The sequence below is a fragment of the Telmatherina bonti genome (genome assembly GCF_933228915.1).
Source record: "Telmatherina bonti genome assembly, chromosome: 2".
In the NCBI taxonomy this organism is placed as follows: Eukaryota; Metazoa; Chordata; class Actinopteri; order Atheriniformes; family Telmatherinidae; genus Telmatherina; species Telmatherina bonti.
This window is the reverse complement of record NC_136620.1, coordinates 36,728,758-36,749,338: the sequence shown is the minus strand read 5'-3', so window position 1 is coordinate 36,749,338 and position 20,581 is coordinate 36,728,758. Positions and strand designations below refer to the sequence as shown.

The 20,581-nt window shown below is 39.9% G+C and overlaps 3 protein-coding genes across 3 annotated transcripts; 1 reads left to right on the top strand and 2 right to left on the bottom strand.

The window, feature by feature from the left end:
• Positions 1 to 170: 170 nt before the first annotated feature.
• uevld (UEV and lactate/malate dehyrogenase domains) lies at positions 171 to 4,825 on the bottom strand. The gene is made up of 12 exons (XM_079259862.1): positions 4,704 to 4,825; positions 3,079 to 3,163; positions 2,932 to 2,997; positions 2,665 to 2,828; positions 2,420 to 2,561; positions 2,237 to 2,331; positions 2,029 to 2,134; positions 1,590 to 1,760; positions 1,318 to 1,482; positions 966 to 1,053; positions 751 to 874; positions 171 to 630 (listed from the first exon to the last, which is right to left on the bottom strand). Exons 1-12 carry the CDS (start codon positions 4,743 to 4,745, stop codon positions 466 to 468), a joined length of 1,413 nt encoding a protein of 470 aa, XP_079115988.1. The 5' UTR covers positions 4,746 to 4,825; the 3' UTR covers positions 171 to 465.
• Positions 4,826 to 6,213: 1,388 nt separating this feature from the next.
• On the bottom strand, positions 6,214 to 10,607 carry spty2d1 (SPT2 chromatin protein domain containing 1). Its single transcript, XM_079250604.1, has 6 exons — positions 10,110 to 10,607; positions 9,694 to 9,808; positions 8,052 to 9,596; positions 7,060 to 7,219; positions 6,882 to 6,959; positions 6,214 to 6,778 (listed from the first exon to the last, which is right to left on the bottom strand). The coding sequence occupies exons 1-6, from the start codon at positions 10,170 to 10,172 to the stop codon at positions 6,688 to 6,690; spliced, it is 2,052 nt and encodes a 683-aa protein (XP_079106730.1). The 5' UTR covers positions 10,173 to 10,607; the 3' UTR covers positions 6,214 to 6,687.
• A 1,733-nt stretch (positions 10,608 to 12,340) lies between these two features.
• On the top strand, positions 12,341 to 20,344 carry tmem86a (transmembrane protein 86A; the record flags this gene model as incomplete). Its single annotated transcript, XM_079259391.1, has 3 exons — positions 12,341 to 12,464; positions 17,632 to 17,896; positions 19,917 to 20,344. The coding sequence occupies exons 1-3, from the start codon at positions 12,444 to 12,446 to the stop codon at positions 20,342 to 20,344; spliced, it is 714 nt and encodes a 237-aa protein (XP_079115517.1). The 5' UTR covers positions 12,341 to 12,443.
• Positions 20,345 to 20,581: the final 237 nt, after the last annotated feature.

Here is a 20,581-nt window from a genome sequence, read left to right as displayed (position 1 = left end):
GAAAGCAACACTGGACTTCCACTGCACTGCTATTTATTGCACACCCACAAATTCATGTAGTCAAACATAAGTAGCTTCATGTGAAGCTGTAAAAAGTCACTTTGCACAAAGTAAACAAAAGAGCAAAGGATTCATTTTGAAGCATTTAGCTGTCAGTTACACCATCTGTTTCTATTAAGGCAATCTGACTCAACACCAGCACCCTGTATTGCTTATAATGTACATGATTCATACTTCATCTAGATCATATCCAGCACAATTACAAAAGGTTTCATAAAGATATATCTTTGGTTAAAACACTCTTCAACTCTATTTGTTATTGAAAAAGGAAAAAGTTTGAGTCTGCAGATGTCACTCTTGTAGATGTGAAAGGTTTCATGTCTTTCAAAAGCTATAAGTTGGCAATACATTCATGTCATGTCTGATGGCGTGTTGACTCCTAAGCAGCAACACTGCTCACATCCTTCATATCTTTAGCTGGCTCATTAGGTTCGACAGTGAGATAACGCTTTCCTGGAGTTTGGAGTCCTCTTCCTGTCCAAGAGACACTCCAGCAAGGCGCGTGGAACCATTTGCTGCCATAATGCACGGGAGACTGAGGAACACCTCCGCACCTATACCACCCCAGCCCTGAAGGGAAAATAAATTAAAAATGGTTACAAAACTGTAAATTAATATCTGTGCTCCTGTGTGGAAATGAGATTAAATTTGACGACGTGGTTGGTGAAAGTGCAGAGGTGGTAGAGCTACCTGGGCCAGTGTGGAGACAGAGTGGGTCTTGTTCTTGTTTGTCAAGACACTGTTGGTGATGTCAGCAATGGAGAGGCCCACAGACCATGATCGCTGACCTCGATTCTTCATGAGCTCAAATGCTCTGCAGAAAAAAATATTGTTAAAATATTACACAAGCTAAGGATGGGTGTTTGTTCATTTCTTGCTTATTTAATGCTTCTTTGTTACCACACCTGTCTAATAATGGTTTAGTTGAACCCCCTCCCGGGGCGATCTCTGGGTTTAGATTGGAGTTTAGCCCAATGTTGCTCATCACGGCAACTGTAAGAGAATACCATGGCAAACTTTATCATAAGCATGATTTCCTACTGGTTTTCTCAGGACTTGAGGATGAAAATAAGTTAGATCAGCAGGTGCTGCAACATAACAGGTAATGATCATGCACCAAACAAAGACTGGCCAGGTGAATGAAGGGGATTAAGCATAAGAGCAGCCAGTGTAAATGTAAAAGTCAGGCATCCACCATCACAATAACTGCTACACAGAGGCTTCATGCGAGTATTCGCCTGTTTCTTTTGGGCTCACCTTTGTTGTCTGAAAGCTCTCCGATGACCCATGCAGGTTTGTGTGTGTTAAGGTTAATATCCAAAACATGACTAAGTCGCTCTGAGTCCAGGTTGCACCCCGCTCCAACCACTCTTGTTGGGGGCAAGCCACTCTGCCTCCAGGCAACATGTGTCATGATGTCCACTGGATTAAAACACAGCAAACAAATAGATTTTTGTTTTTTTTTTTTTTTTAAATTAATATTAAAAAAAGAGCAGAATAGTCCTTTACAGACTGCTACGTTTACTAACCTGGTTGTGATGCAATCAGCATAACAGCGGCAGGGCTGAGGTGCGCCAGACTTGGGATTATTTTTCTGTACAAATCGACATTAGTCTGCACCACGTTTACATATGACTGCTCACCGCTCCATGCGTTCGCTGTTACCACGACAACCCTGGAGCCAGCGGAGGCTGATAAATCTAAAAGGAGACAAAGTATGACAAGTTAACTCTTGGACACACCTTAAATATGTAGACAAATAACCAGAAACTCAAACATAAAACTGATTCTAGTTAGAAACACAGCTAGCTCAAATAATCCCCAATGAATACATCAATCACCTCCCTAAAAAAATCCATCATACCAGTGAGTCATACAGAGAAAACACCATTATCCTCCGTCCAGCAGCATCAATGTTCTCAGCCAACATGCATGGCTTACTACATGACAGAGCAGAATGTGACATACCTCTTGATACTTCAACTTTGGGCAGGCTGAAAATCTCCAGATCTGTACTACCACCTTTGGTGGAGCTCTCGGCAACGTCAATGAACACAAGTTTATCCACTTCACACTTCATAGAAAACAAAAGTCATAAAGATATGTGAGTAAATTCTCTATGAAATGTCAAATGGAGATTAAATAAACTTAAATTTTCATGTAAAAGATATTTTACCTTCGAGAGGATGCTCATCACGCATGCCATTCCTAAATCTCCACCCCCAATAACTGACACTTTGAAGGTTGTCTTATCGGGATGCCTGACTCCAACTAAAATGGACAGAATTTGATCCAAAAATGTCAAGAACTTCTCTTATTATAGATGATTAAAAATTGAAACACATAACAGGTGGAGGACCTTCATTGATCTGGAGATTAGAGACAAAGTCCAGGAGCTCATGGGGGTCTTTGGTGTCCACTGAATTCTTTGAAGACAGCGGAGGATCTTCCTCAAACTTGGCAGTCATCTCTTTCAGAAGACCCACTACTGATGATTTAGGCTGTTACAGAGAGAGGAAGAAGTAAAACCGGAAAACACCACTGCTCCTTTTTCGTTTTTTTTTTTTTAAATTGTAAATCTGCACAGAAGGTATGAAAACACACATAATCCCAGTTGTGCAGTCCTGGTAGGTAAATCCTTCCTTTGGCATCAACATGTTTCCCTTCTCTGATCACCATGTTTGCGGTGGGTTTCAGGAGGCAGATGGGAGGCGTGAAGGGGAAGGAGTCCAAAAGCCACAGCTGAATGGGGAAGTTGTAGGACCGACCTTTGGACAGAGATGCTGCTCATCACATGGACTCTAATATTCACGATTACATTTTTCATGAATTTATTCAACAGTTTTTAGAGGAGATTACATCGAGCCTTACCTTCATACTTTACCGGAATGACACCGGTTAATTTTAGAAGATCTTTTTGGGTACTGTCACTGTAAGCTGAAATTCACAACGTTTCCATCAGGATTTATAAGAAAAATGTAAAAGATGACATGAAGTAAATATGAAACAGAAACTCACTGTAAGTGTCAGGGGATGGTTTCATCTCAGGGTAAATTCTATGGATTTTCTGCAGCTCCTCGACAGCCACATCGCGAAATTTGTACTGATATGCGAAGGAAAGAAGTGAGATTGACGAAAACATTTCCTGTGTATAGTGTTGGCAAGAGGTTTCTTTTCTATTTCCTTAAGTATATACATAATCCTTAATAATGTTAAAGCAAAAACAGACATCTGAGTAACGCATCATTAACATCAAGGACAGATTCGTCTCTTCTCAGAATGACCTTGTGCAGGTGTGGTTTATTCTTTTATTCAGAATTGTTCCAGCTTACTCAGGTTGGAAACAGGGCTGAAAGAGATTTCCTACCGAAGCTACTGCTATGCTTTCACTGTGATAGAACATTATAATAAGTTATGTTTTAAAGTCAATGCCCAAACCTGAGCTCCTGAGCATTCTGGGAAAAGTTTTTCACCTGAGTCTTTGTCGCAAAACAAAAATATCCCACAGAATGATACTACCATCATGCTTGTTTAGATGGCATAAATGAGATAAGGACTGCCTGGTTTGTTTCAGTCACAGTGCTGGAAACAACTGGCACATCATTTTTTGCAGTCTAGAAAGTCATTCCAATACCTGCTTGCCATGCCTTTCTATGTGAAACGACTTCAGCTCTACAACCTTTGGTGGAACATTTTACTGATGTTTTATCTGCAAGTTTCTCCCACCTGTAATATTACTTACGAAAGATGTTTAGTTACCTATTTATAGATTCTCTTGGCATGTCAAAAGCTGCCTTATAGATTCTACTTGACATGTTAAATGCAGCAGAATCTTCCTTGGATCCTTGCCATGACATGTGACTGACACATTCCTCTCACAGGTATTCCCTAAACGTGTCCAATGAAGGCAGACGGTACAGGTAAACTCAAGGATGCAACAGAACAGTGAATGTCATGACCATTTTAGTCTTTAAGTATTTTATATATTACAATGACACTTCAAAAACTTGTGTCTATGTGACTGCGAACATAAAAAGGAAATGATTTACTTTAATTAAATCTGATTTTAATTATTTTAATAGAATTTATTATTTTATTGTGATTTTATTTGTATTATCTTTTATGCTTTTTTCTGTAATGCTTTTAATGTTTCATGCAAAGCACTTTGAATTGTCTTGTACATGAAAGGTGCTATACAAATAAACTTGCCTTGCCTTATTTTAATAAGTTAAACTAAATGTGGTATATTGCTAAATGTCAGGCCTGTAAACAAGACCAAACGTTGATACTTTACATGACTATCTTTCTCTACTGTTTTAGCCTTGCATGAAATTATTTCAGCTCAATTTCGGAGCAATAAGAGGATGACTAATTAATTACAATACATTTTAAAGTGAAAAACAGCCCCGTAAAGTGGCCTTGTTATTGATTTATAACCATTATTAGAAGTGATTATAACTACATCTTTCATATTTATGAGTAATCTAGCTTTGTTCTTGTCATTTAGGGTGACAGAGCTGGTTATGCCAGTTAGTTCAGGCTGACAGCAGCGAATAAATTAGCATTAATGCTAGCCGGTATTTCTAAATAAATTAACTTTGGGCAAACTGCTTTAAGCAGGTTGTGTGTTTTTAATGGCTCACCTTAGACAGGATCCGCTGTATTTTCTCTGAGCCCAGGTCCATTTATCCAGCTACAACTATGGAAATAAAATCAAGGCGTTTTTCCGCCTGGATTTGAATTTTCCTTGTTTTCCACTTCAGCTTCAGCTCTAAACAATCTTCCGGGTGTAGCCAAAGGCAACTCAGCGACGCTGGCGTCACACCCCCAATCAGACCTCTCATTGGTCAACCATTTTATGGCAGCCCGGAAGGGGAAAAAAGGGATGTTCCTTACGTTTGAAGTTTCTCTCACCTTATTCGAAGAACATATATACATATATACAAGCAGACACGCTCTCATCTGGACCATTCAGGCAGCACTCTGAGGGTCATGTTCTTTGATTTCTCAAGTGCTTTTAATACCATTCAGCCTGCTTTGTTATGTGAGAAGCTCCATAAATTCCAGGTGGATACCTCCACAACCACCTGGATCTATGACTACCTCACAAACAGACCACAGTTTGTGAAACTGAAAGGTTGTGTATCTGAGATGGAGGTCAGCAGCACTGGTGCACCACGAGGAACTGTACTCTTGTCATTCCTCTGCACTCTGTACACCTAAGACTTCCAGTACAACTCTCGAGTCCTGTCATCTGCAGAAATACTCTGATGACTCTGCAGTTGTGGGGTGTATCGGTGATGGACAAGAAGCAAAGTACAGAGAACTGGTCAGTCAGTTTGTTAAATAGTGCGGTGACAATCATCTCATATTAAATACCAGCAAAACAAAAGAGATGATTGTTGACTTCAGGAGGAACAAGAATAAACAAAGCACTGTTTCCATCCTGGGAGAGGAGGTGGAGGTGGTGGGGGAATACAAGTATCTTGGAGTTCAGCTGGACAACAAACTGGACTGGGAATGCAACACTGACTACATCTACAAGAAAGGTCAGAGCAGACTGTACTTCTTAAGGAAGCTGAGATCATTTAACATCTGCACAAAGATGTTGCATATCTTCTATAAGTTTGTTGTGGAGAGTGCAGTCAGCTTTGCAGCCATCTGCTGGGGTAGTAGCATCAGAACCAGAGACTTGAAAAGAATCAACTGTTCAAGAAAGCTGGTTCTGTGCTTGGAGTAACTCTGGAGCCGCTTGTCTAAAGAAGAATGCTGCACAAGCTGATGAAGATGATGGAGGATTATTCACACCCTCTCCACAACACAGTGATGAAACAACAAAGTGTGTTCGGTGAGAGGCTTCTTCAGGTCTGATGTAAGACTGAAAGATGCAGAAGATCATTCCTGCCCGCAGCCATCAGCCTCCAGAACAAGACCTCCTCAAATTAATTATATACAACAATATTGAATTTTCCTTTGGGAATTATAAAGTATTTTTCATTTCATAATTCATTCCAAACATTTCATGCTTTCACAGTAAAAAGTTCCAGTATGACAAGAGTGTAATAATAAAAGACAACAAATTAAATAAAATTATTTATGTCATGATTTTTTGTTATATATTATAAGAGTAAACACAACATATTACGTGGTAGCCTTTTCTGCATATTTATCTGACTATACAATCTATTTGCTTGAAAAATATGCATTTTTTGTTCAAAAATAGCAATTATCAACACCAGACATTGTGTTAGGCAAAGACAAACTATAAATAAAAAAATCACACTATCACACACCCATATTTACACAGCTCTGCTCTTTACTGGGACTGCTGTAAACCCAGCACTCAACGTGGAAAATAAATAACAGGGAAAAACATGTAAATGTTCTATTTTCTAAAGCCTGAAAGAGATATGTGTGTGTGTTTAGTCCTTTTCATTTAGCCTTTTACTACTATTACCACTCGCTGTCCAAACACAGGGTAAAATAAAAATCCCAACATTGGTTGTGGTGGAAACACCTTCGCCAGTATGCAGTGTGACTGAGGTTTATGTGTTAAGATGGCAGACTCAAAGTCCTGTCTTTCATCTAAAGCAAACCACTTTATTTGCAACAGGAATGAAGCTTCAGTTAATGCTTTCGTCTCTTGTCGTCTTTCCTTTTCAGTTCCTCTTGTTCTCGTCTCTCCTCCTCCAGATCCTCCTGTACAGCCAATCTCAAGCTAACAGAGCAGAAGACAAGAATACAGATTCAAAGATAAATATAAAATACAGCTCTGGAAACAACAAGTAAATAAATTAAGGGATTTATTTTCATCTCATTACCTCCTGGACTCCTCCTTTTGCATATCTTTCCAGCTGCTCTCCATAAACTTAAGTGCATAGTCGCTCTCATCTTTGTATCTGAGTAAATTAATAAAAAGCATTATTTGATACAGTTTGATTTACAAATCTGAGAAATGACTGGCTCCTTAAAGCAGATTAGATTGAGAACAACACTTACTTGTTTCGGTCATAACCAAAGATTTCCTTAATGTGTCTGGAAATTTCCTCTTGCTCATCACCTCCGTTGTCGATAAAATCATCCATTTCCGAGTCGTACTCATCCTCCTCATCCTCATATTTCCTCTTGTACGCAGATGTGATGGGCGGTAACATTGTTCCTAGAAAACAAAAGATTTTGCCATTTTAATAAAAACTTTTTGATATCAACACATCACAAAGTCTTGCCAGAGGAATAACGATGCAACTGCAGATCTCTGTTCTGAATTCCAGGAGGCAAAAGTTAATTTCAGACCACAAGGTTGATGACATTGAAATGTTTTATCCATCTTTGTTAAGAGAAAAAGACTGCTGCTCTGTGACCCAGCAATAATGACAAAGGCTGTCCGAGCTTTGCTGACACATTTGGTTCAGTGTGACAAACAAGTGCTCGCTCTTAAAAAAACTGATTGTTGCTTCACGTAGTTTGCAAAATATCTTGCAAATATATCAGCGTTACAGCTTTTTTTTTTGTAATTCTTAGTCATAGTTGTAGTGTAGTTCTTAGTCTTATTTGTCGAAAAACACGCCAACATGACATCTCTGCACACATGTTGCAAGTATTTCTGCACCTTCTGATTTCATTAGATGTTCAAATCCAAAGCACATCATACAGAGTTGTGCTAAGAGAATACTGAAAGGAACAAGTCAATATTCAGCCTCCAATAAAAAGTTGCCATTTTAATTTTGATGGCAAACAATTAATACCAGACATCATAACTGAGAAAAAAGTAAGCCAGAAATATGCTTTAATGCTGCTCTTCTTAGGAAAAAGAACAGAAAATACAGATAGAAAATAAGAAAAACATGTTTTCATTCTGTACTTGTTCAGTGGTATTACCTTTACTACTGTTGACACGTTATTTGTGTTAAAATGCTCAGCAACTGTATTAATAGTGCATTATTGACTAATCCAGATCATGGCAATATCATCATCCTGTCTCTGGTTCCTACCTGGTGGTCTGTTCATCATAGGTCTGGGGGGCATTCCTGGTCTGGGCCCCATCCCGGGTCTCTGTTGCATGCCTGGCCGAAGGGGGACTCCCGGTCTAGGCCCGCCAACATTCTTGGATGAGATAGTCTCGGATACCACGGTGCATTTGGGTCTGCCAGGTCCTGAGCCCAAGCTGCCAGCTGGTCGTCCAGGCACCATTCCTCCACTACCAGGTCTACCTGGTCCAGCTCCTGGAGGTCGGGATCCACCACCTCCAGGGTAACCCTGTGGGCTACTCCCACTCGGTCTGGCCTGTGGCATATTACCAGGTCTTTTCTGGGGCATGCCTTGAGGCCTTCCCTGAGGCTGGTTCCCTGCTTTAGGAGGACCACCTGACAGAGGTCTCATAGCTGAATTCCCACTTGATTTTACTGTAGAATTAAATCCCGGCCTTGGTGGTTCTCCTTTACTAGACTTCATACCTCCAATTGCAGGTCCTTGCTTTAAGGAGCTACCCTGACTGGGCCTGGTCTGTTGAGAGCTTCCATGTTGAGACTTTTGGCTACTAGAAGGTCTGTTCCCTGGATAACCCAAAGTTCCTTTTTGAAGTGATGATGAACTTTCTTTTCTGAAGCTAAGGTCACTTGAGGCACTGGATTTGTGGCTAGACGAGGGCCTGGGCCCCACTTGTTTGGCTGAAACCTGAGATGATGTGGCTTTTGAGGGGATTTTATTATTGACGGCACACGATGCGTTTGACAAGCTCATATTGGAACTTTCTCTATTACTGTGCATTGCCCTTATTTTATCCCTTTCTCTCTCACTAGCAGAGGACTTGGAAGCAGAGAAGCTTCTATCACTAGTTAGCGTTGAGAGCAACTTTTTGCCTGACCCACTGGCCTTTTCTATAGAGTTTTTTTGTGGTCTGCACTGCTTCTGTTCCTTCTCCGGGGCACTTTTTCTAATCAAACTTGAGCTAGACTGAGGCTTGCTGTCTCTTTCTTTAGCCGTCTTGAAATCTCTATTTTTGTCCATTTTCTTAGCCTTACGCTCCATCTCCAGTTCTCGGATCTCGTCAGCTGTGCGCAGCCGTTCTTCATTTTTCACCACCTTGGGCTTTAGCTCAACTGGCTCAAACTGCTTCTTCTCTGCTAACTTTAATAAGTCTGCAAAGTTCAGAGGTGACGGAGCAGATTTAGGTGGCCCACTGGGTTTTTTAGAAGGTAATCTGCTACCACTATCACTTCCACCAGCACCTGTGGTTCTACCTGGTCTAGAAGGCTCTGGCTCCTGCTCTGGCTCCGAATCTGTCTGCTCATACTCATAATTATCTTCATCATCTAGTGGGTCATACGAATTATAGCTAAATCTTTCAGCATCTTTTAAACTACTTTGCTGCATATCTGACTTTTGGCCCCTCTTTTTAGGAACATCGACCACTGGGATGCCATTGTAGCCCTTGAAATTGTCCTTCGTTCTGGAAGCCATGGCTCGTGCTTTACGGTCCGACTTTAACTCAACCCTCTTAGCTAAAAGTGCCTCCTTCTTTTTCTTCATTTGTATTTCTAAAAAAAAGAAGAAAAAAAAACATATTAAACAACTTAAATTATGACAAATGTGTGTTTTTTGGTTACATAAACCTTTACAAAACTTCATCAATACCTTTCTTTTTGCTGTCCATGTATTGCTTCTTCAGGAGTGCCTGGACCGCATTAGGATTTACACCTTTAGACTTTGGGTCCTTTTTGGGTGGTCCGGCTTGTAAACTGTACCTCCTCTGCTCAAAAAAGAACAAATACATTAAAGTTTAGTTGCTCAATATGGAAGAAAGTCCACAGTCATTTGGCATTGAGATCTATGAGATATGGTGACCACAAGATTATTAATCAGAGGGCCTATTAAATCAGACACATTTGATCATGTCTTCACATCCAAGCATGCTGGGTCACGACGAGGATACAAGTTTAGCCACATTATCAGGCACCTGACAGACAGATGGTCTTCTGGAGGGGCAACGTGGCCCCAAATCCCCAGATAAGCAAGAATAAAATGAGTGTAGGTTGCAGTCTCTGTCTTACCTGTACATTGCTGTGACCCTGGTTTTGAGAGGCAATGTCCAAGATATTGTCAAAATCCATCATTGTGGCAGCAGTTGATGAAAGCTGTCTATTTGAAGCAAACCAAGCCAAACTAAGACAGGGCGACTGAAATTAAATGATCGCTTCGCTTTTAAGGGTTGATCAAAATCCACTTAGCCTGACAACTTAAAATAGCTTTTTATCGAATAAAGTCCACGGAGAGAAAAACTGTACTCTTAACATCTAATGCTACTTTTCTTCGTTACTTTAAGGTAGCATGTGCTAGCAGTTAGCTAGCTTTACGTTCACAACTGTTAACGTCAGCTTACTGAGGCAAGGCTAACTTGCCTTTTCCATTAATAACACGTGAAATCAAGGCTACAGCCATCAAAATACGCACGATTTAATGCTACGTCATGAAAATACCGCAAAAATCAGCCATTATTAACGCCGGGTGCTGAGAAAGACAAGCACTTTAAAAGAACGAAAAATTAAAGGTCCAAAGAGGAATGTACCGAAGTGAAATGTTTCCCCTCTACGTACTTCCGGTTTGCTAATACTCGTTCTTGGGGGGGGGGGGGGGAAGTAGGGTGTATTTTGAAAGACAGAAGACTGCGTAAAGGTTACAATAAGACAATTGCTATTTTTGAACTAACATATGAAGAAATGAATTTCCCATTTTCTAAAACAACATGTCCAGCTTGTATTGAAAATTGAACCCATTCCAATATTAAAGATTTTCCTGGTTTTACACGTGACACATTGCCACCTGATTTCCTGACGCAAGCACGCAATAAAATTGGTCAATTTCACGCCACACGATGTCGCTGGTTTTTGGTTATGTAGAATACTCTAGAAATGTAATCTGTCACCACTCAAAGCCATTTCCAAATGTAAGATAGTTCAAAACAATTACGCCTATGATGCATTTTCTGTAGTATATGAAATTTGCAATAGAACACAGTTATCCTTCTAGTAAATATCCAGCATGTTTTAGCACATAATTATTGTTGGCCCACACCACTAAACTAAAAACTTACGTGGACATATTAACGTTGTTTTATGATACATATCTCGGTTGTGTCAGCTTTATGCGAGTATTTACATTTTATTCTACTTAATGCTTCCAAATAATTTACCTGTACTTAACTTATACATTGGCACAAAGTTTAATCTAATTATTTGTGTGTGCTTTTTATTTCTTATAGATAAAAATGTGTTACATTAAATCTTGTGACTTTTGAGCTATAGATATGATGGTTTTTCTACATATATGATGTCAGAAGTCCTAAACCATAGAATCAACACATAAAAATGAGAAAACATTTTATTCTACGAAGAATCACTAAGTTATTGTTTCCCCCCCACATTAATCTGTACCATTTATATAACGGTTTTATAACCAGTCCAATGGCATCAGCATACTATTTATCCAATTCTGTATCAGTACTAGTAATAGTAATCTAGTCATCTACAAACATTGAACAATATGTAAGGCAAAAGGGAAAGACCCCATTAATTCGATAGCTGCTGCACTTTTAAGTAAGATCTTTTTCATTTATTTGTTTTATTTTCTGTATAGGGCTGCGTTTTTTTTTTTTTTTTTTTTTTTTTTTTTTTTAATGTTTGCTCAAGTATAAGATTACATTAGCCTGTAGTAAATTCACATTTGCACTGTATACTCGTGATTTGCATTATATTATTATTATTATTGTTATTATTATTATTATTATATTTACAGAAATATACAGGCTATACAGAAAGATACTAAACGTAAGCTTACACTACCGCTCAAGGGTTATTGGATGGGAGGGGACGAAAGAAAAGAAAGCCACGGACAGAGTGCAATGGCACTGGGATGGGAAATCCACAAACAGCTCACGTGCAATCGATTTTAATCGAAGCAACATTTTGGTAGATGTTCGGCTTTGTATTTAAAAATCTAATTCCTGATCCGATATAACTCATCCTCATTGGATTGCCTTGCACAACACACAATGAGCTCGACCCCTCATGCTTAAAAGCTTCATTTAAAAAAATTGTAAATAAAAGCCATCTGCTTCGATATATAAACAGCTCACTGACTCCTCCTACCAGGGGGAGCATCTTCCCATTTGTTCCGCCCTCTTTTGCAGATGCTCCCCTCCTATTGGGTAAACCTGAAGGCATGCCTACGCTACGTTAGCTGTCACCGCCCACCTAGCATTGGCCCGCCTACCGGATCGAGGACAAAAACAATCGGCATCCCTCTGTCAGTAAAACACAAACAAGAGGATTCACACGAATATAGATTTAATCTTCTTTCACACCGACACGGTCAGCACCAATTGAGAAATGGTGTCTCCGGTAACAGTGGTGAGTATCCGCTTCAAACCGGTGTTTGAAACAAGCTGGAATATTTAAAAACAACAGCGCTTGTTAAGCTAGTTTCATGTTAACGACACTTCCGAGGATAAGATCTTTCATACGTTTCTGGAAATACACGCCTAAAACGACTGCCTGCAATGATTCATCCTTGATGTTCGTTGACATGCTTGTCTTACTTTGCCATTGGGGTCTCAGCATATGCTGCTAAATAAAAACAATAAAAATGCTGAACCAGCTGCCCTCAACATCTACTATAGTATAGATCTAATAGTTTGCAGGCGTGCAGGCTGTAGACACAGAACAAGGAACTTTTCCTCTTTAAACTCCGAGAACAAATTTCCTTGTCCTCGTAGCAGCGATACTTCAGCTCTTCTTCCTCGGTTCTTCGCGTCCAGACAGACCCTTCTACAGATTTCTGAATGCAACCTAAACAACGAGAAAGCCTATCATGTGACGACCTTTTTTGTCTTTTTTCCCCTTTCCCGAACCCTCCGGTAACGCATGCGCCCAGCTGTGCTCGACTCTGGCTTTCATCTCCTTGCTATAGCTGAGCTTTATATAGACTGTTGCTTGGCTTGTGCATCAGCTCCATAATCAATCCAAGAAGGGATTTTCTGTTTTTGACAAAAACCGCTTGCATGAATAATTGAAAGGACCCTAGCATCTCCTTTCTTTAAAATAGCCTGTATGAAATGTTATCCCATTTGCAGGGGCCTTGAAGAACGTGTGGTGTAACTTAGCCTGTAATAAACTCTGGTGTCTCTGAGAGCAGCCTGTGTGGAGGAATGCTTGCCATACAGACCAGTTGGCTTGGTGATAAAGATGCTGTGCAGGTCTTGGCTTTGCCTGGCTAATATTAAACCAGGATGCTGGGGCTGCAGTGGAAAGAGATGAAGAGGCTGCTATAAAAGCACGTTATTTCCCTTAAGTGTCACTTCAAGATATAAAAAAGCAACTATGCAATAACTTGTGCTTTGTGGTCAACCTGAGAATATCCCATTTACCGTGATGATTCAGAATAGATATCAGCAGGTTGCACATTTGCTTTTACTCAGTGGTGTAGTGATCCCTCAAGAAGTGGGTATACTCATATATGACTTTTTTGCCCTTGAATAAAAACTAAACAAAACAAAACAAAAAAAAACCTGACTAAAAGTAGCCCAGAAACTGCAGTTTCAGGAACAGTGATATGTAGGACTACTCTACATAAATCCATCAGTATATCTGGATACATACATACATATACATATATATATATATATATATATATATATATATATATATATATATATATATATATATATATATATATATATATATATATATATATATATATATATATATGTATGTATATATGTGTATATGTATATGTATATATATATATATCACAGTGCGTTTAGAAGTGTGTTTACTCAATTCTGACTGAAAAAGAAGTAGGTATACTCTGTGTACCCTGGACTACACCACTGCTTTTACTACAGATCTCTTTCTAGAGGTAGAATGTAAGATGAAGCATGATAATGACTGAACTGAAAGCTGTTGGAACTCATTTATGGTATATACTGTACGTAAGCTTCTAAATGTAGGGCTGTGCTTATATTTCTAAATCTAAACTAGGATTTGATGATGGCTGCCATCTGGCGAAGCAACTGTTGTGCTCATATCTGCAGAGAGCAAAAAGTTCTTCGCAGATAATGTAGAATCTTGCATTGAGTCTAAAAATATCCTTCCACTGGCTGACTTAGCCTTTTTTTGGTTTTGTTCATTATTATAAATCCACTCTATTGTCCCTCAATACATTTATTAAATATTTTCCACTTTGTTTCATGTTGCTCTTGGCTTTTGTGAAATGGAAAAATGATGTTTTACTGTGCTACATTGCATTGTCTGTCTGCAAATGACCTCAGGTCATTAAAGCAGTTTTAAGATGGATGGGAGAAAAAGGTTTTGTGATGCTACATAGAAATAACATTGTCATATGACTAAAATATCAGCTGATCCTGCCAAGACCATACTTGTGTTACAGTTTCCCTCTACAAAGCTGAGCACACAGGAATCTAAAGGTCTTTAAATATTTCCGTATATCATGTTTCAGACACGGTGAGTTCTACATGAGCCAGAGTGGTTGAAGAGGTGTCGTCCTGAATGGATTTTATTCAGTGCAGCTGGTTTATGTTTGCAGCTAACAGCTGCCTGTTTCTTCCTGGACTGTTGCTCCGGGCTGAGTCGTTTTAATGAAGTTGCTGACAGCTTGACTGCTTATAAAGATACACAAACAAATGAAAAACCTCTATTGAGTCATATTATTTTTCATCTGCTTGTAAACTGCATGGCTTTTCTGTTAAAAATTGTACCTTTTTGTTGTTCATGCCAGCAAAATATCAAATTGCCTGTTTGTAATACGGTCAATAATTAACTGTATTATTGTTTAACAGGAAACAGAGGCAGGTGTTTACAGCCAGTCACCTGTACACAATAGAGCACTTGTGCAAACAACTTTGATTCATAATTTGATCTGTAAAAAAAGGTAAATGATAACAAATTTCTTATTTCGTCCCTCTCCGGTGAAGCCGCATGTCTTTTGTTGTTTTGTGCACAGGTGGAAACCGACTGTCACATAAGACTAACAGCCATCACTAATGTCCTTGTCCCCACTGTGTCCCTGCAGACAAAGTGACGCCTCAGTAAATGGGAATGGAGTGGAACACAAATGAGACTTTACCATGCTGTGTAACCAAATCCAGTCTCTGAGCAGAATGAATCCATCCATCCACTGCATGTACCTGCTTTTTCCAGCTACATTGGCAGGGACCTTATAACTTGGATGAAAGTCTAAGCCATTTATAAGAACACTTCATTTTAAAAGCCTTATGTCTGAGCCAAGAGACATAACTTGAGTAAGCTTAAAGGTTATGGGAAGCTGTTACCCCCCCCCCCCCCCCCCCCCCCCCCCAATGTTACTTCCTCGCTTCTGTATTCACTCTTCAAACCACCAACAAGTGGCCTTTTTAAAAAAAAAAAAAAAAAAGGTAAAACTCTCCTTATCTATCAGTCCAAACATTTTCAATGACCACTATCAAATGATAGACAGACCTTATCTGTGCAGTAAAGCTACTTGGAGCCATGCTTGAATCCTCTGAGTGCAGTGTAAATATGCCTTGTTCTCATGTCCTTTGCTTGAGGAGCCGTTAGAGACTTGATAAACATATTTGTGATTATGGAAAGTCTGAAAGTGCAGCCAGTGTTGTCTATTCTCATTGGTATCGATGTGGCCTCATGATGACAGATAGGCCCTCGCCGTGCACTGTGTGACAAAGTCAGCGATGGAGAGAATAAGATGACACTAGTTCCTATAATTCACCTTCCTCAGCATAAAATTCATATCATACTACTCTTCAAGAGTTTGATAGTATTGTTAGCAGAAACGTCAGAAAGTGTTTGAGATTAGTTTATCAAATAAAGTCATAAAATACTTGGAATTACTAAGTTATCTTGCTACATACTTTAGGCTTTTATAAGTCGACTAGAACAACAAATACATATTATATGTTGTCCAAATTGTTGAAAATGATCTCTAAATTACCTGGAATTATATGTTTTAGGTTTAGTTGAATAAAAATGAAAATTAAATGTCTAAGTTTTTACTTTGAACATCTGTCAAACCAGTAGGTGACAGTCTGAGTGATGGTGCAGCCAATCCAAAGTCATTTGGAGCTTTTTGTGCTTTACAGTCACAGCTCAGTCTTATAGAGAAACTGCAGCCAGATGTGTTTTCTCCTTTTATTTCTGCTGTAGAATCTTGCAAAGCTGATTACATGGTGACTTTACCAGACAAACGCTGAGACATGCATTAGTTGGACTCCTCAGGTAACATGTGAACGAACTGATCAGCATCATTATGGCTTCATAAAAGCCAACTACAGCAATAATTCCTTTTCTTCCTTTATTTAGTCTGAACCTAAACCTGAGTGGTAACCTGTGTGTCAGATTATTGTTGTTTTCTTGCTGGTAAGCAAGGGCAGGAATGAGGTCGCTTAAATACTGTATTTCATCATGTACTGTAATTTGGTACCTTTTTTTTCCCCCGCTGAGTAGTTGTGCAATCGAGAACTTGACTTTTCTCCTCTGGGAGGGTGAACTGGGTGACCTAGAGTAACCCCTCATTCTGTCTCTCACCGTCTGGCCTCCCCTGCTCTTCCGCTCTTAAATCCAGCTGTCATCCGAATGTTGATATGTCCATCTTGCTCATTGTCTTTCATGCCTGAAACCTCTCGTGCTTCTTTTCCTGCACTGCAATCATTTACCCTGTTGTGATCGGGATGATTTCCCATGCCTCATTTTACTTAACGCAGCGTGTGTGTGCATGTGTGTGTGGAGAGGAATTCAGAATTCTCACTGGAGATCTGGGAGATCAAATCAACACGTGCTGACCAGTGTTTTCATGTCTTCCATCTCATTTTTACCCCCTCCCCCTCCTCTTTGTTCCTCCTCACCTCTCCTCCAGTGATCTCTACTCTTGTGAAAATGGACTCTCCTTTCCAAAGACTCGCTGGCTTGAGAATGACTCCCAGTGCTTTTGCTGGGTGGTGACTCCTTGTGTGTTTTTCTGACCCCTCTTGGCCTTTCTGCCTGTTTGGACAGAAAGAGATATGTTTGGATCACTGTAGGAAATTTAAACTTTAGCCTGAATCAGCTTCACACTGAGGAAGTGAAACAAGAAATTTAGGAAAAGCGTGCCAAAAAAGAAAAGGTTAGAAGGAGTCACAGCAAAATGTTTTTTTGTGCTTGTCTGGTGGTGATGCATTAATAACTCCCCAAATCAAGCCTGAAGGTTGTTTCAGTTATTCAGTTACTCAACCATTTGTTCCTGACGTTCATTCTGTAAAGATGCTGTCGCTCTCACACGCAACTGTCACACTGACAGTTTTAACACACCGATTCATCCACAGTACCGCTCAAACATTTGGGTACATTTTCCCGTTAGAGTTAATGAGAAAGTGTCTCCAGACTTTTACCTGGCAGTGGACTTTCATAGATCTGACTTAAAACAGAAGGACAATGTCATCAGACTTCTGAGGATACAGAAAAACGGACATAATGCAAGCACAGCTGGTGATGACTCAACCGCTAATTTACATGTGAAATCTACTTCCAGGTTAAGAGTGAAGGTCCTAAACTGGTGCCGTTCTTCAAGGCGACCTGTGTATACTTCGTCCTGTGGCTGCCCACCTCGAGCCCGTCCTGGTTCAGCGCCCTTATCAAATGCCTGCCCATCTTCTGCCTGTGGGTCTTTTTACTGGCTCATGGCTTCAGCTTTCTCGGTGCTCATGCCAGTGCACGTAAGATCTTGGCTGGTCTCATCTTCTCAGCTCTGGGTGATGCTTTTCTCATCTGGCAGGAGCAGGGCTACTTTGTCCATGGTGAGGAAAAACTTCACTCTCATCCTCTTTGTGACTTTAAGAGCAGGATGTGTCATTTTTGTCCTTTAAACAACTCTAAATGACTCATATCGTGGCTTTATGAATATAGTTGTCATCGTCATTGCTTTTGGTCATTTAGAATTCTTATCTCCAGGCAGAGCTGAGTCTAAAGAAAGAGCAGGGAAGGTGAATCATGAGGTTTCATTTTAACCTGATATGTTCGAAGAAATGACGAAAGGGAAAATAAAATGGAGAACAAGGAGAAGAAAGCCTGTTAAACACATCACTTATGGCCTGCAGACTGTATTCCAGATAGGACATGCAACACTGATGAGTGTTCAGAGGAACTCTGGAATAATATTTCAGCTTGTTATGCACATGTTTGGGATCACAGAACCAACAGAAATACTGACCAAAATCTATAAATATCAGAGGAAAACTGTTATAAACATAGTTATGATTTCATTTTTAGTAAATTAAATCAGCTGCTTTATACTTCATTGGGTGTTTTGATGAAAACATTAATTCATACTTTGATTTACTATAAATGCACTAACATGCGTATGTTTGAACTTTCCTGGTCGACATTTACATTCCTGTCTGGAGTTAAAGGAGCAAACAGCTCCTCTTAAAGACACAAAGTCAAAGATTAACATGAAAAAAAAAAAATGTTGTCCACAAAACTGCGAAGTGGCTTCAGGTAGCTGAATGTTTAGCTTGTTACAGGATGAAAAAAAATGGTGCTAACCGAAATACCGCAGGTCAGTCTGAGGTCTTGTGGATCAATGAAACCCTTTCAAAATCAATTCTAAACTCTGTCTGACTGAAGAGTTCTGTGGAGCGTTTGGTTCAGCACTCTTCAGCCACACCTGCACACATATCACCCCCATGGAAACTTTCTTCCATCTTCACCGTAAAATTCTGTGTCAGACGTTTGTGGCTTCGTATCTGAATACCGGAGAAGTTTATGCATTTGTGGAGGCAAGTTCTGTTAACTGATTCGTTTAAAGGTGGAGTATGTAATATTTTGGATATTTTCAAAATAAATTAACTAAAAAAATAACTACAATCATAATAAGATAGTATTTTTTAAACATGTAGGTTCCAGTCTGTTCATATTTGATGTGTTATTAAATTACAAGTTTAATTAATGACAAAGATCCTTCTTAAATGTTTGCCTACCAGTAAAAAAAAGTGCTTTTTGTCATTTGTCATTAATTAAACTTGTAATTTAATAACGCATCAAATATGGACAGGCTGGAACTTACATGTTTAAAAAAAACTATCTAATTATGATTGTAGTTATTTTATTAGTTAATTTATTTAGAAAACATTGAAAATCTTACATACTCCACCTTTAAAGTATGAAAGTAAAGTTGGACAGATAAAGTAGCATGACAGGAGGGACACAACCTGCTGTAGAGATTATGACACGCAAACACATACATGCTGCCTGACAGTATGCTTGGAGATAAACGGCTTACTTACACACAATCCTGTGTTAAACTCAATTATTTAGGCTTATTGCAGCCATTGACGACACTGCAATGGTGGAGAGAAGACGGGATTCAACTAAACACCAGTAAATTCTGTTAGCTAACATGACATGACATGCTTCAGAAAGCACAGTCAGTGGCCATGTCTTCAGTTCAACCCCCCCCCCCCCCCCCCCCCCCCCCCCCCCCCCAACTACAACGTCCTCTAAAATCTGGGTAGACTTTTCAGATAACAATCCAGAAGCTTTTAACTGGAAGATTACAAGCTTTCATATTTGACAAAGAGGTATTGCTCAGTTGTGACCATGACTGATATCCAAATATTTATTTATTTTTTGTTTATTATTTAGTTATGAAAGCATAAAAGACATTAAATAAGTGATTCCTCTTTAACTTTATGCCTTTTAATTTTATTTTTCTTTAGCTTTGCAGATAAATTTAGCTGTTTCTATGCATCTAGACTGATACAACCCTGCTTACTGGCATGGCATTAACATTTAAATCCCACTTATTATGTCCAACAGGCCTTCTGATGTTTGCCATCACTCACATCCTGTACTCATCTGCCTTTGGGATGAAGCCCATAAATGTTCGTGCTGGCCTGGTGATCACTGCTGCGTCCACCCTGAGCTACCTCCTGCTCTACCCCTACCTGTCCGGCCCCTTCACCTACCTGGTGGCTGTTTACATCGGTCTGATTGGCTTCATGGGATGGAGGGCCATCGCAGGCTTGCAGCTTGCCAACGACCTGTGGACCTGGACCAAGCTGTCCGCCTGCCTGGGCGCTGTGCTCTTCATGGTCTCTGACCTCACCATTGCTGTCAACAAGTTCTGCTTCCCTGTGCCGCATTCCCGAGCCATCATCATGGCCACCTACTACGCCGCCCAGATGCTCATAGCGCTGTCGGCCGTTGAGTGCCAAGACGTGGAGGTGTCCCGGAAGAGAATATGAGGTAAAGCTGTCTCCAGAACGCTCGAGGTTGTTGACGTGGATCCACCTTCGGCCCTAAGTGATCACGGAAAGCTGTCGCCACCAGATCCCCAACACCCAGTCTTCATCTCAGTGTGGCACTCACACATCATTGTTACCGCGACGACTGATCCACAGCATGACTATCACCCTACTGTCCCACTAGTATGGTAGTCTCACATGTATCTTCTTGTGAAGAAGATGCCGTAGTATTATTGT

Bases quoted from the DNA above. Each gene is read 5' to 3' on its own strand.
- uevld (XM_079259862.1), bottom strand. From the start codon at position 4,745: ATGGACCTGGGCTCAGAGAAAATACAGCGGATCCTGTCTAAG. The intron at 3,164-4,703 runs GTGAGCCATTAA...TTCGCATATCAG, and splicing joins TACAGCGGATCCTGTCTAAG to TACAAATTTCGCGATGTGGC. The intron at 1,761-2,028 runs GTATGTCACATT...GTCTCCTTTTAG, and splicing joins CAAAGTTGAAGTATCAAGAG to ATTTATCAGCCTCCGCTGGC.
- spty2d1 (XM_079250604.1), bottom strand. From the start codon at position 10,172: ATGATGGATTTTGACAATATCTTGGACATTGCCTCTCAAAACCAGGGT. The intron at 6,960-7,059 runs GTAAGTGTTGTT...TAATTTACTCAG, and splicing joins TTTGGTTATGACCGAAACAA to ATACAAAGATGAGAGCGACT. The intron at 6,779-6,881 runs GTAATGAGATGA...CTGCTCTGTTAG, and splicing joins CAAAAGGAGGAGTCCAGGAG to CTTGAGATTGGCTGTACAGG.